Genomic DNA, 13078 nt, shown 5'->3' with positions numbered 1-13078 from the left:
ATTAATTATAGTTTTATAGACTAAGGCTAGACATCAAATGTTCAAATGTGGCCAAACTCCTCTCCTTCAATTAATAAAGAGTAGTCAGATAAATATTTAGTATGTCAGGATTATGTGAATTCCATTGCATCACAGTGAACTGCTCTGCTCTACATTTATTTAAAGTTAGCCATACTTTACGCACCTAGGTAGCCTACATCACAGTTAGGCAACATTTCGCTCTGCACATGTTAATCATGCTCTCTAAAGAAATATTGGAGAGCAGATGTGGATTGCGCTCAGTGAGTCTCCATGTGGCTGTGAGATGGATTATATGGAGCAGAAGAAAGCTTACTGCGTTTGATGCGCCGAAGGCTAGACAGATATGAAAAGGCTGTCTCGGCATCTCAGGTTAGTCCTGTCTTTCTGATACAAATGTGGGTACATAGAGAAAACATTTACCCGGCTCATTGAGTTTGCAAGCAAACCTTGCGTGGCATAAATATGTTTTCATTTTTTTCTCCATCGAGACAGACTTTATATCTAGATGTTTTGCAATTGCGTCGCATTTTATATGGTCTCGTCCAGGATGTGGATGTGTAGGCTATAGGGTCGTTTGATGATTGCCATTTTACTGTGTGCATGGCGGAGTCTGCTGTTTTGCAGTCGGCAGTGATAGCCTACGGTTTCTATGTGCAAATCGACACAAAGTATTCGACATAGCTGCATAAACGCCAATGCATGTTTTTAATTTGATACAGTAACAAACTTTTAGAACCCTTAACAATCCAAGTAGCCACAATCAGGTATTTTGGTCGGAAGCCCCGCCTATTTTTACTTTACATGGTCATTACACAAGTTTTGATTGACAGTAGGTTGTAGCTGCTGAGCCGCCGAGTCATGGCGGAGCTGGCTGTGTTGAGGGAAAGCTGTTGAAGAGTTACGTTACTTTGCAGTAGTTTAAGTAGTGGAAATATCGTCTTCGAAAGAGCAAGAAACGTAAGAATGCCCTTCAAACGAACTTCGAGTCGTTTCTCTCTGAAAGTATGCGAAATGTGGGGTTTTCTGCCGCTGGATTAATGGGTTTCAGTTTTTTAGTGAAGTCAACAGCTTTATACAACAAATATGGCTACTTGTGTCTCTCTCAATTTGAGATGAAAAGCTACTCAGTCCGGCTGTTCAAAACAATGCAGTCAATGCCACTTTCTTCGAAGTGATCATTCGGAACTATTTTTTCTCTCTCAACCTTTGCGTTTTGAGAATTTTAACTCGCTGAAGGGTCAAGCACTGAACTTCGCTAGCTGAAATGGAGCCTAAACACAAAGAGTTGCTAGATCAGTACCACCAAAACTTGTTGGAGTCCATTACAGATGCTGAACGAGTTGTGGAGTTTTTAGTCAAAACAGGTACACTAACCCAGGTGGAACGATTCGAATTGGAAAACAACTGCTCGTCAAGCTCAGAAAAAGTTGATCTTCTACTTAAGATGCTGATGAGCAAGGAGAGAGACCACTTTCAAGACCTCTGTTTGGCCCTCGAGAAGACGCACCCACACCTGTATTCTACTCTCGTCGTGAACGGTGGAGGATCAATGGACCATTCCGGTAAGAAATGGTCAATTGGGAGAGCTTTTAGTCCTTTGGTTGACATGTCACGACCGAAGCCATCTCACTGTTCGTTATTAGCCTAACATGTAACGTTAGCCTATCCTTGTAGCTACTGTTCCTCCTTCGTGTTAGTTACCACATTTCGGGTAAAATAACACGCGGAACGCGACAGAATCAGACCAATCCTTGTGTCTTTTGGTAGATATGACTACTGTGTTTCTACTTCATAGTGTATTTATTTACCAAACAGCCGTTTAGTCCACACAGACAGACATCTGGACTTTTTACTCTTGCACCATGGGAATCTGGTCGCACCATGAGTTTCGAGTCAAATGTGAAACTTTGTATCAAACTATTGTCAACGCTTAATTGTGCATTAAATCCACTAGATATAGCAGTAGGCTATAGGCTTCTTTAGCCCATGTTTTGATAATGCCTGTGAAAACATGAGTGCTATCTTGTCTGGGGTTGTGGTGTTCTTCCATGTTTACACGCTGATGTGTAGCCAAGAAAAGTGAAAGCCCATAGTTAAGACAAATATGGTAAGGTTAAAGCACGGATTCAGCTTCTGCTTGGGAGCGAAAACGAGTGGCGTGCGTAATGGATAAAATTCAGTCAATTTTCTGTGGAAATCAATAACTTCTTTTTGCCAAGTTCTAATAGAGTCCGTCAATAACCATTTGACGTGTCCATTTTCTCGTGAGTAGGCGGCTTGATGACCAGTAGCTCTATGGCCTATGTCCAGAGTGTGGTCGGGACGACAACAGATTACTGTCGTGCTGTGCTATAACTACAGGGCTTTTCAATCGATTCCGCATGGGAACTGGGTTTCCTGGCCGGGGTCTGACCACGCAAGCCCGTAACCTACTATAATTTCTTTGCACTAAACACACAGACTACTGAATTGCTGAAACGGCTAACATTCCTCGTCGATTAACTTCGCCTGGACCCCCATGGAATTGGCCTCAAGGTCGCATTCAGTAAAGCGCTTTTTGACAGCAACATCGACCACTGAATCCTGGTAGTTAAGATAAAATTAACGTGGCCTGCATTATTCAAAAATAATGATACAAACTAGAAACTAAAGGCTCGCCGTTCTAGAGCGACCGCCCCACATTATCACCCGATTGCAAAGTTGAGTCTCCGAGTTTGAATTTCGTGCAGGCTAAACCGAGAACGAGTGACGCCGGGGTCATTCTCAGGGTGTGTCTTTCCCACATCACCCCGCTTATTTGTGGAGTCATTTGCAAATACACATCCTCATAAAAGCTCCTCTCTCCTGTGTTTAGTCTTATACCACAAAGGCTTTGTCTGTCTGATTACGCAACATAGTGCAAGAGATTTTAAAACCAAAGCTCATCCCAGGAAAGGGTGTTGTGGCCCCTTTCTCTACGGTTATATAATTAAAGCCCAAAACTGCGAAATGTCACCGACACATGCAGTGTAAAAGAAAAGCGGCAGCGACATCACCACCAGCTACAGCGCCGTTTTGTGAAACACACCGCTGTCCTTCCTTGTCAAATGTGTGCAAAGTCCAAGTTTGTTCCGTCATGCTTTGCCAGGCAATCCCATGCAAATATGGTTAGTGATGTCTGATCTGTGGAGTCATTCTTGGGACACCTGGACCTTCCCTCGCAGCACCCCGGGCCTAGCTTCGCCCTTTGTTTTGAGTTTTCACAGCGTTGGGGGCTTGGCTGCGCGGAAAGTCGACGGCGCTCCCCCAGGCCTCATTTAAAATTTCATGCAGGGATTTTTGAGAAGCTTGCTTCCGGCTGCAAAGTCTTCATTTCCACAGTGTACGTGCCGAATTCAAGTCAAGTTGTTGCAGTATTATCTCCCACATAGAACACCGTTTTTCTGCTGTAGAGTCATTTCACTGATCCTGAACGCCAAAACAGTATTGTTCAATGGAGCTGCAGACCTGTCAACTTCATCTCTTGACTTTTGCAGACGGTGGTTTTCAGGGCTTTTAGTTTCATGAAAGGAAAGGAATTCTGGAAAAAGAAAGGACAGTAATCCAGCCATAGGCCTTACTCTGAACATTAAAAGCTGAATGTTGATGGTATCTTAATTACACATCTTGGTAAGTGGCACTAAAACCAGAAGGGTGTGTTGTTTGAAGATGAGTAACTTTATTCTGTCCTAATGCACTCGGATGCAGTGTATGCCATCTGCAGCAGTAGCCTATACTTTAACATACTGCAAATGACCTGGCTTTGCGTGCTGTGAGGCAGAATTGATTCTGCTGTGGTAATCTCTTCATGTTATATGTAATAAAGGCACTGACATGTTTAGTCCTCCCCCATTACACACACACACACACACACACACACACAGCTGAAGTCTCGTGACCTATTTCCACTTTACACTGAAGCCCCTCTCAGTCCTGCTCGTTTTTCCCAGCCATTGTTTCTCTCTCTGTCTCTCACTCTTTCTCTCTCTCTCTCTCTCTCTCTCACTGCCCACCCCCTCTCCGTCTGTCTGTCACTATAGTAACTCAGGTTTACACAATTCTGTTCTCATTCTTTCACTCTCGCGTGACAGTCTGTCTGACTCTGTGGTTCTTTCTGTCAATCAGTGATTCAACTGTTGAGACTGGCAGGGATGACAGATGTTCCCACCTCTGATTGTCGTTGTCGTAATGTTTAAAAGAGCTGCTGGGACCTACCTGATGGGGCTGGTTGAAAACCAAACATGCAAGTTACATTCCTGAAGTATGTCATAGGAACAGCCACTGTGTCCCATAACATTTACTGTACCTCATTTGACAGGTGGTGGTGGTGGTGGTGGTGGTGTAGGCCAGGCCTATATTTTCCTAGACACACTTTATTTGTACAGTCCGTCTGCAGAGTCTCTACAGATGGTTTGTTGGAATTCAAGTAGTCTGTTGTTCACCTAACATCACCTTTACCAAACCCAAACCTTGACCTTAACATGAATCAAAAATGGTCGTCAACCGGGACCATCCAGATGAAGTGTGTCTGTGTGCCTCTTTTCTCCAAATACTTTTCAGTTGCATTCGACATCCACGATCACATTAGGGGATGTTGAGGAGACTTGTAGCCACTACCAGTGTCTCACAGTCAGTGCACTAAAAGGCCGTTCCCACCAAGAATGATAGCTAACGAGAACGGCAAAAAAGTAGAGCTCTAGCTGATATGAATGACAACAGCCACACATAAGCTATAACACTAGTGACAGGAAGAACGATATCGTCAGGGATCACTTTAAGAATGATTTTGAGAATCATAAAAAGCTGATGGAACAGCCAAACAGAATCCATGGAATTGTAGACATCACATTCATTAACACAAAGAGAGACTTATCGTTGGACGCTCAGATTGTTATGGTTAATAGTTATTTTTATTGTTATTGTTCCTGGTGTGAACGATCCTTAAGAGCACAAACTACATCAGCTGCCCACTGGACCTTTATCAGTGAGCCATGGGAACAGAGCACTTGACCTGTGCCATTACTAGACAAAAATCACAGTTCTTCATGTGTTCTCGAAAAAGAACCCTGCTTGAGAGAGAGTGTTTTTCGCAGCTGGCATTAAAAACAAAAGCCAGTGGATATTCATCAGAGTAGAAACAAAGTTAGAACACCGAACGCTACTCCCATGGAGACAAGCCGAAGAGGCCTTTCTCGTCTGAGATTGCATGGGTTTTTTTTTCCCAATTACCCCCCCCCCCCCCCCAATTATCCTCTCCTCCAGCCTAGCAATGGGACTATGCTTTCAGGCTTGACATGCCCCCAGCGTTACAGAGAGGCACCTGGTTTCATAACCGGCCGTCTTCCATATGAGGCCCTTTAAAAAGTGGTGTGTGAGCCTATAGCTGGGCCTGCCTGCTAATCACCAGGTCAGAGGTCCCCATGGCAGCAGGGGCGTGAAAGGCACAGTTCTATTGGCTATCCCACCGGCCTCTCTGTGCACTGATTGCTGTTCTGTGGACTTAAATGTAGGGTCTGACCAGCAACAACAGCGCTTTGTCTGTGGAGGAGTGAAGGCCCTGTGCAAATCCTGCTCCTTGTCAGTATTTTGCTGTTCTTGCTCTCTCTCTCTCTCTCTCTCTCTTTCTCTCTCTCTCTCTCTTTCTCTCTCTCAGCATTAAGGGAAACAGTACCATGTAACATGAAAAATTGTGTGTATACCTCTCTCTCTCTCTCACTCACTCACTCACTCACTCACACACACACACACACACATACGTAGGCATGTGATCACACACACACACACAGACAGCATACGCATTATAATACATTGGATTAAGATTATCTCTCTCCTGTCTTTCTTTCTGCCTGTGTTTCCATCTGTCTTTGCCACATGTGACTGGACTGCGTATGTGCCCTCCCACACAGTTTATGTGACAGACCTGCTCTCACTTACTAGTTTGACCGGCTGATGAACTTTGTAGCCAAGAGCGAGACTAGCGACCATGGGCTTCCATTAGCACCCGTTACAATATGGTCTCATGCTCACTACTCATCAGTGCTTCATCATTACTGTTTTGGCTCTCCAGTCCCATTAGTTAATAACAAGGCATAGTGTGGAACATTATTCACATAACCCACACACACACACACACACACTCATACACAAAGTACTCTTGCTGGTGCAGAGCAGGAGGATCATCAGTCCCCATACACACACACACACACACACACACACACTTGCTAAGAGAGACAGAAAGATAACAAGCTCCCCAGCATTCATAACCAAGCCCCCCATGTGCCACTCTAGTCAAGCGAGACGTCTGGCTCTGATCACCTATCCAGCTTCTCTCCTCCTCCTTCGCCTCTCCCCACTACACCTCCCCTCTTCCTACTACCTCTAAAGACCTGTCAATCAAATCACACTGTGACACCCCCCCCCCCCCAATCTCCAAACTCACCTCTCATCCTGTGCCGAGATGAGTGCCCAACTCCGACTTCGAGTGCCCAACTCCGACTCCGACTTTGCACAACTGCACAGCGGCATTCAGCAATCAGTCATTATTAAGACAGCGACTTTATTCTCAAAGCATTCTGGGAAACGTTTTTTTAAAGAAGGTGCCATCACACCACATAAAGTTCCGTCACTTTTATCAAATATAGATTTGAAGAATCTTATTCCAATTATTTGTTTTCTCTGTTCTGAATCTATTTATTTTAATCTCACATTATCTTTATATCGGTTTATTATGCCTTTTTGCCATGAATTAGCCATAGAATGCAGATAATGGCATTGAACTGAAATTACTACCGACCATCAGTCGATCAAGTCAAAAATTGAAATCGCAGTGGAGGGGGGGCAGTATACAGCTCAGCATCCAGGAACAGGGCAGTCATTCGAGGAAAACTTGGCACTTGGGTGGACTCGGCTTCTCCGACGTCGGGATCTGTGTGGCATCTGTGCCCCGATAAAACCAACAGCGACGCATATTAGTTGGCGAACAGCAAGAGAGCCGCGGTCTGACAGCTGCCTTTGCCAGAGAGGCAGACAGCTGGATGCCGGATTGTGGATTCTGAAGCAAAACCTCTTGTCTCGTGTGTGTGTGTGTGTGTGTGTGTGTGTGTGTGTGTGTGTGTGTGTGTGTGTGTGTGTTTGTTTGTTTGTTTGTCTGCCTGTCTGTCTGTCTGTTTGTTCGTGCATATGTATGTTTGCACGTGTATGTGTTTTGAGTGTGTGTCTGTATGTGTATCTATCCATTTGTGTGTGAATGTTTGTTTGTGTGTGTGTGTGTGTGTGTGTGTACCTGTGTATTTTATGTGTGTCCCAGACACACTGTCTCTTCTCTCCACAGTCGGCTCTCATTAGTTTCCCAGGATTCACAGTGCCCGCAGCGGCGGTGAATTTAATAAACTGGGACGTTCTATAGTTTTACGTAACTGACCTCGCCCTCCCCATCTCCAGGCTAAGAGCGACAACTCCAACCTTTTGTCTGGGCACTTCTTTTCTTTTTGTGATGGTAACCATGTGTTACAGGTTTGTGTTAGTCATGGTTGTCACATACTCACGTACACACTCACACACACATACACTCACACACACACACTCACACTCACTCTTTTCTCATTTGCACAGACACACATATTCACCCCTGCACACACACATGCTGCTCACCTTGCAAACACACACACACACACACACACACAGAGACAAACACATCTCCCTCACGTTAACTCTTCTCTCCCCTATGCACTTTCAGTGAATGGGATTCAGCTTTGAATTGGAAGTCCTAGTGAGTGAAGAAAATGTCTAAAGCAGCCATGTGCTGTGTGTCTCATGTGCAGAAGGGGGGAGTCAGGGGTGAGCTGGATGAGTAGTTTTGTGCTGAGCCATGCTGAGTCATGCTCTGCCATTTGCTTCCTGCTCCAGTGCTCCCAAAATGTGACTGGAGGGAGCATGTTTCCCTCACCGCGGCCATAAGCCTGACTCCATGAAAACCGCAGCGGAGGCAGCGGAGGCCCAGGCAGCTAGTAAACAGACACTCTCCACCACGTCACTATCTCGTCACGCGTCGTTGCTCTCACTCTGTATTTCTTCTTTCACACAGATCATTCCACCTCTTTCTTTGTCTCTCTCTCTCTCTCTCTCTCTCTCTCTCTTTCTCTCACCCTCTTTCTCTCTCTTCCACGCAGTCTAGCCTTATTATCTCTCTCTACTTATTGTCAGTGAGCTCAGCTCCTCCTGTCCTCTCTCACTCTCACACTCACACTCTCTCACTCTCTCTCCCACTCTCTCTTCCTTCCATACAGCTCAGCCCCCCTCTCTCTATCCCCATTCCACCCAGCTCAGTTCTCTCTCTCTCTCTCTCTCTCTCTCTCTCTCTCTTTCTCTCTCTCTCTTTCTCTCTCTCTTTCTCTCTCTCTCTATCTATCTCTCTCTCTCTCTCTGTCTTTTTTTCAATGTAGCACAATCACAGTATAGTGTGGTTTCATTCCCCCACAGAAAACAGTCTGCTTTGTATCCCTTTGGAGAACAAACTGACATTATGTCTGGATCACACAGTGTTGCATGCATGCATGGGGGACAGAAGGACCGACACACTGAGTAGGGTACAGAGACCTCGTAATCGCCCCACAGGCGACCTCTGTCTCGTGCTGATAATGTTACCCAATAGTGCACAGGGATGTTGTGACTGGACTGAATGAATGTTTTTGTGAATGTGTCTATCTAGTAGGAGGCTCAGTGATTTTTTTTTTTGTTTGTTTTCCCACCAACCAAAACCAGGTGATGGTTGTGTACACAGACTCTTAAGGCCTGGTTCTAGATCCTGGTTCCACACTGACTGCAGGGACCTGAAACGACACACTTATCTGTTTCTTAGAAATCCATACCTGACAAAACAGTTGTGAGTGAGATCATCAGGGTTACATGATTCTCAAAAGCGGGGAGGGGGAAGGAGTGGGGGAGAGAGAGAGAGAGAGCGAGAGAGAGAGGGGGAGAGAGAGCGAAAGAGAGAGAAGAGGGATCCTCTCCCACAGGGTGAATCTTGGCCATTGTCTCACTCTGCTGTCCAGCTGACTTCTGGGAAACCCCAGCTCACCCAAACAAAAAGAGAGCGTCTGCCTTCAGTACCATGCCATCACTCCTTCTTAGCCACCTGTTTGTTTTTCTTCCTTTCTGGCTCTCTTTCATTCTGTCTTTCTTTCTTTTTATCTGTCTTTCTCTCTTTCTTTCTGTCTTTCTCTCTCTTTCTTTCTTTCTTTCTTTCTTTCTTTCTCTCTCTCTCTCTCTCTCTCTCTCTCTCTCTCTCTCTCTCTCTCTCTCTCTCTCTCTCTCTCTCTCTCTCTCTCTCTCTCTAATCAGGCCTCTGTGCTGTCTGTTTTGTGTGCTGTGTGTCCTCTGTAGGCTACTGTGTGTGTTGTGAGTGGTGTGCTCTACACTGTGTGTGCTCTACACTGTGTGTGCTCTACACTGTGTGTGCAGGTCTGGCCTGCGTGTTCTTTGTGCTGTGCAAGTTGTATGTTCTTTGCTGTGTATGTGCGTGCGTGTGTACGTGCGTGCGTGGAGCTCTGTGCTGTGTGTGTGTGTTTTGTTGCTGTGCTCTGTGTGTGTCTGTGTGTGTGTGTGTGGGGTTGCTGTGTGTGTGTGTGTGTTGTTGCTGTGCTCTGTGTGTGTGTGTGTGTGTGTGCTCTAAGTGTGTGCGTGATCTGCTCTGCTCTGTACTGTGTTGGCCACAGTGGGAGCAGGGCCAGGCTCCACTGGCAGATTTACAGGACTGGGATGTGTGGGTAAACGGCATGGTTAGTCAGCCTCTCCCCAGGCTCTCACATCTGAGAGAGGAGAGGAGAGGAGAGGAAAAGAGAGGAGAGGGAGCCAATGAGAGAGGGAGAGTAGGGGGGAGTGGGGATCAGAGAGGTGGGGGGGGGGCAAGAGGGAGAGTGAATAAGAGTGAGGGAGGAGAGAGAGAGAGAGAGAGTGAGAGTGTGTTGGTAGAGGATGGGAGAGGGAAGTGGAGGAGAGGTGGGAGAGAGGGAAGTGGAAAGGTGAAGGTGAGGGGGGGAGGAGGGGGGGGGGTGATGGTGAATCAGCAGGGGACAAACAGAGCAGCATTGGCAAGAGATGTATCAGCTGTTTAGAACTGCAGCTGAGAAGAAATTAATTGTCATATAAAAGTTGTGTGTGTGGTGTGTGTGTGTGTGTGTGTGTGTGTGCGTGTGCGTGTGCGTGTGCGTGTGCGTGTGCGTGTGCGTGTGCGTGTGCGTGTGCGTGTGCGTGTGCGTGTGCGTGTGCGTGTGCGTGTGCGTGTGCGTGTGTGTGCGCACGCGTGCGTGTGCATGTATGTGTGGCTGTGAGCTCATCCGAAAGATGTCATGGGTTTTCTGCACACTGTAAACAGTCTCCTGGTAACACAGCAGGAAGGCATCACCTGTGCACCACGGACGTGCGGAAGCGATGACACGGCACTCTGATGTCACTTGCACTGACACGTACACATTGCACTGGCCCAAATGAAGCAAGAATGTTGTAAACAAATGTTATATAAGCTCAGTACTGATACTATAAAATGCTCTTGCCGAATCTGGGTCAGTTGAACTGTGTCCTTTAAGAGTGTGGACGAATAAAGTTATCCTCTACTTTGAGCTCAGTAAACCATAGATGGCTTTAACAATGACCTCGTGACCTTGGGTTAACATATCTAGATGACCATATGTAAATATCCCCTCCCTCTTATGAAATAAAAGCCTCCATCGATGTGGATTTTTTTCAAAGAGCCTTCAACGAGGCGAAGAGTGGGGGCTCAAGCGTGGAATGTGATTTAATGAGCTTTTGTTGTTGTTTGTTTGTGTCCATGTTTACGTCTAGGCTCCACTTACAGCGTCCTCTCCACCATGCCCTCTGACTCCGAGAGCAGTAGCTCCCTCAGCAGCATAGGTGAGTGTGTGTGTGTGTGTGTGTGTGTGTGTGTGTGTGTGTGTGTGTGTGTGTGTGTGTGTGTGTGTGTGTCCGCTCATGTGTGTGCTTGTGAACGATTGGACATTTAAAAAAAAAAATAAAAACAATCTCTTATTTGGATGTGTGTGTGTGTATGCCTGCATATGTATCTGTATATTTATGATGGGCTGTATCTATCATATGCATGAGAGTGTGTTTGTATATTTTCATACATGGTGACCCTACTGAACAAAACCCTGGGACACAGGCTAGCATGCCTCTGTCTGTTAAGAGTATAATAGCCCACATCCCGCCCTGGCTGTTGTCCTCAGAGCGGAGAGAGCTGTCAGCGCCCCAGAAAGAGCGCATTGCTTATTCATGGCCCCTCTCACATGCACACCCAATACACACACACACACACACACACACACACACACACACACACACACACACACACACACACACACACACACACACACAGAGGCCATAAATACACAACACCGGATGAAAGGATGAAACAAGGCACTGAGACACGTTTCAGGAAGGTCCAGACACACGCATGTTAGCAAGGTACAAACTGAATATATGTAATAATACTGTAGATGCCCAACCCACAGGGTTTATAAAGCTGTCAAGATGAAGATGCCATTAGTGGCATTAATCTTCTCTCCCCATTAGCGTAAGTGTTACTTGTGTCGTGTGTATGCCGAGGTCACCCAAGTTTATAGGTGCTGGCTTCATAGGTCAGCAGCATCAAATCTCCCACAGAAAGCCCGGTCAGTCATTTTGGCATAGTGCATGAAATAGATACCAACCATTCAAACACACATAAGGGTTCCGAGGACGTTTTGAGTTGGCACAGTTTTGACTGGACAAGCACAACCTGCCATCTGTAGCTCCTCAACTCAAACAGTTTATCCCAATTGCGCTTACAGTAATTCCCTGTGTATTAGCCGCATTGTGTATAAGCCTCAGGACTATGTTTTATGCAAGTTAAAAGAAACAAAACCATATTAATACCATATTAACTGCCCCCCGTGTAATAACCTCATAGCTGAAGAAATTTAGCAAAATCAATGTGTAAGCCGCGGCTAAATAGTTAGGAAATCACGTTAGCGGCCAGCTCCTCCAGCGGGGCGTAGGATAGAGGTGTCTTTCCCCCAGTGACATGCTTACTCCGGTAGGTACGACGGGCAAAGCTTCGTCCCCGCCGCCGCCGGCCCTCCAGGAGCAGCGTCCGCCGGGGGAGCGGCTGGAGGCCGTGCTGTTCCAGCTGCGGCAGGTGACGCGCCAGAGGGATGAGCTCCGCAAGCGCCTGGCCCTCGCCTCGCCCGGGACCACCTTCGACGAATGCAGGTAAGCAGTGCCCCCCCCCCCACCCCCAGAGATGATAAGTTCACACACACACACACACACACACACAGCATATAGATATGAGCAGGTACTGATATAAAAAACTTAAACCTGTGTATATTAATGTTGTTATATGACCCATTACGATGTGCACTAGCAGTAAGCAGCAGTGAAAGGGTTAAGCTGGACTGAACACAAAAATCAGACCCATTTAACCCGGAGGAGCTTGGTGTGAGGGGACGGCCTGGGTGGGATTAGCCACTAGCTGATGGACGCAGCTGAGTGCAGACTCGTTCAGTGTGCATTTGGTCACAGCTGATGTCATACGGGGAGATGGTCCATCATCATAATGTAAGCTAGAAGCAGTTAAGGCCACATATTTGCATGTGGTGTTTGATTGGTTTGCATACATTTCAATAGTTAAGACAGCTGCACCTTGCGCAGCGTGACTCATTGACTTTTCCCATGATGTCATGGAGTGTCACTTTGATGCTGTCTTATATCAAGAATCCCGGAATAGACAAATCACTAGCCTCAGGATTAGGGACTGGAGTTGACACAGAAAGCTACCAGATGGAATACTGTGGCCTATGTCTTTCTGTTAAACACAAACCAACATCCCGTCTTAAGCCACTTTCTTTTTTTTTTTCAGTCACACATGAGATGGTAACTCACATTGTATGTTTCAATCAAGCGTGATTTCTGGGCTGTGTGTGTGTGTGTGTGTGTGGGGGGGGGGGGGGGGGGGGGTGCTTGGTAGCTAAATGGCTGACATTGC

General features: G+C 46.4%; 1 protein-coding gene across 2 annotated transcripts in view; it reads left to right on the top strand.

The window, feature by feature from the left end:
• The first annotated feature begins 877 nt into the window (after nt 1–877).
• Nucleotides 878–13078, top strand: part of LOC143137786 (disks large homolog 5-like) — a 67759-nt gene continuing 55558 nt past the window's right edge. Inside the window, exons 1-3 of one of the 2 annotated variants that reach the window (XM_076298105.1) lie at nt 878–1583; nt 10879–10947; nt 12147–12303. In XM_076298105.1, the coding sequence (XP_076154220.1) occupies nt 1286–1583; nt 10879–10947; nt 12147–12303 (524 nt within the window). In that variant the 5' untranslated portion in view covers nt 878–1285. Of the gene's footprint in view, nt 1584–10878; nt 10948–12131; nt 12304–13078 lie in introns of both variants that reach the window. The other variant, XM_076298104.1, reaches the window with a different exon arrangement.

The sequence above is a fragment of the Alosa pseudoharengus genome, unplaced genomic scaffold, assembly GCF_046254945.1.
Source record: "Alosa pseudoharengus isolate Yale_2024_CS ecotype anadromous, Long Island Sound unplaced genomic scaffold, YU_APseudo_1.1 YU_APseudo_1.1_scf_21, whole genome shotgun sequence".
In the NCBI taxonomy this organism is placed as follows: domain Eukaryota; kingdom Metazoa; phylum Chordata; class Actinopteri; order Clupeiformes; family Clupeidae; genus Alosa; species Alosa pseudoharengus.
Note: the sequence above shows the minus strand (reverse complement) of the source record. Positions and strands in the feature narration are given on the sequence as shown.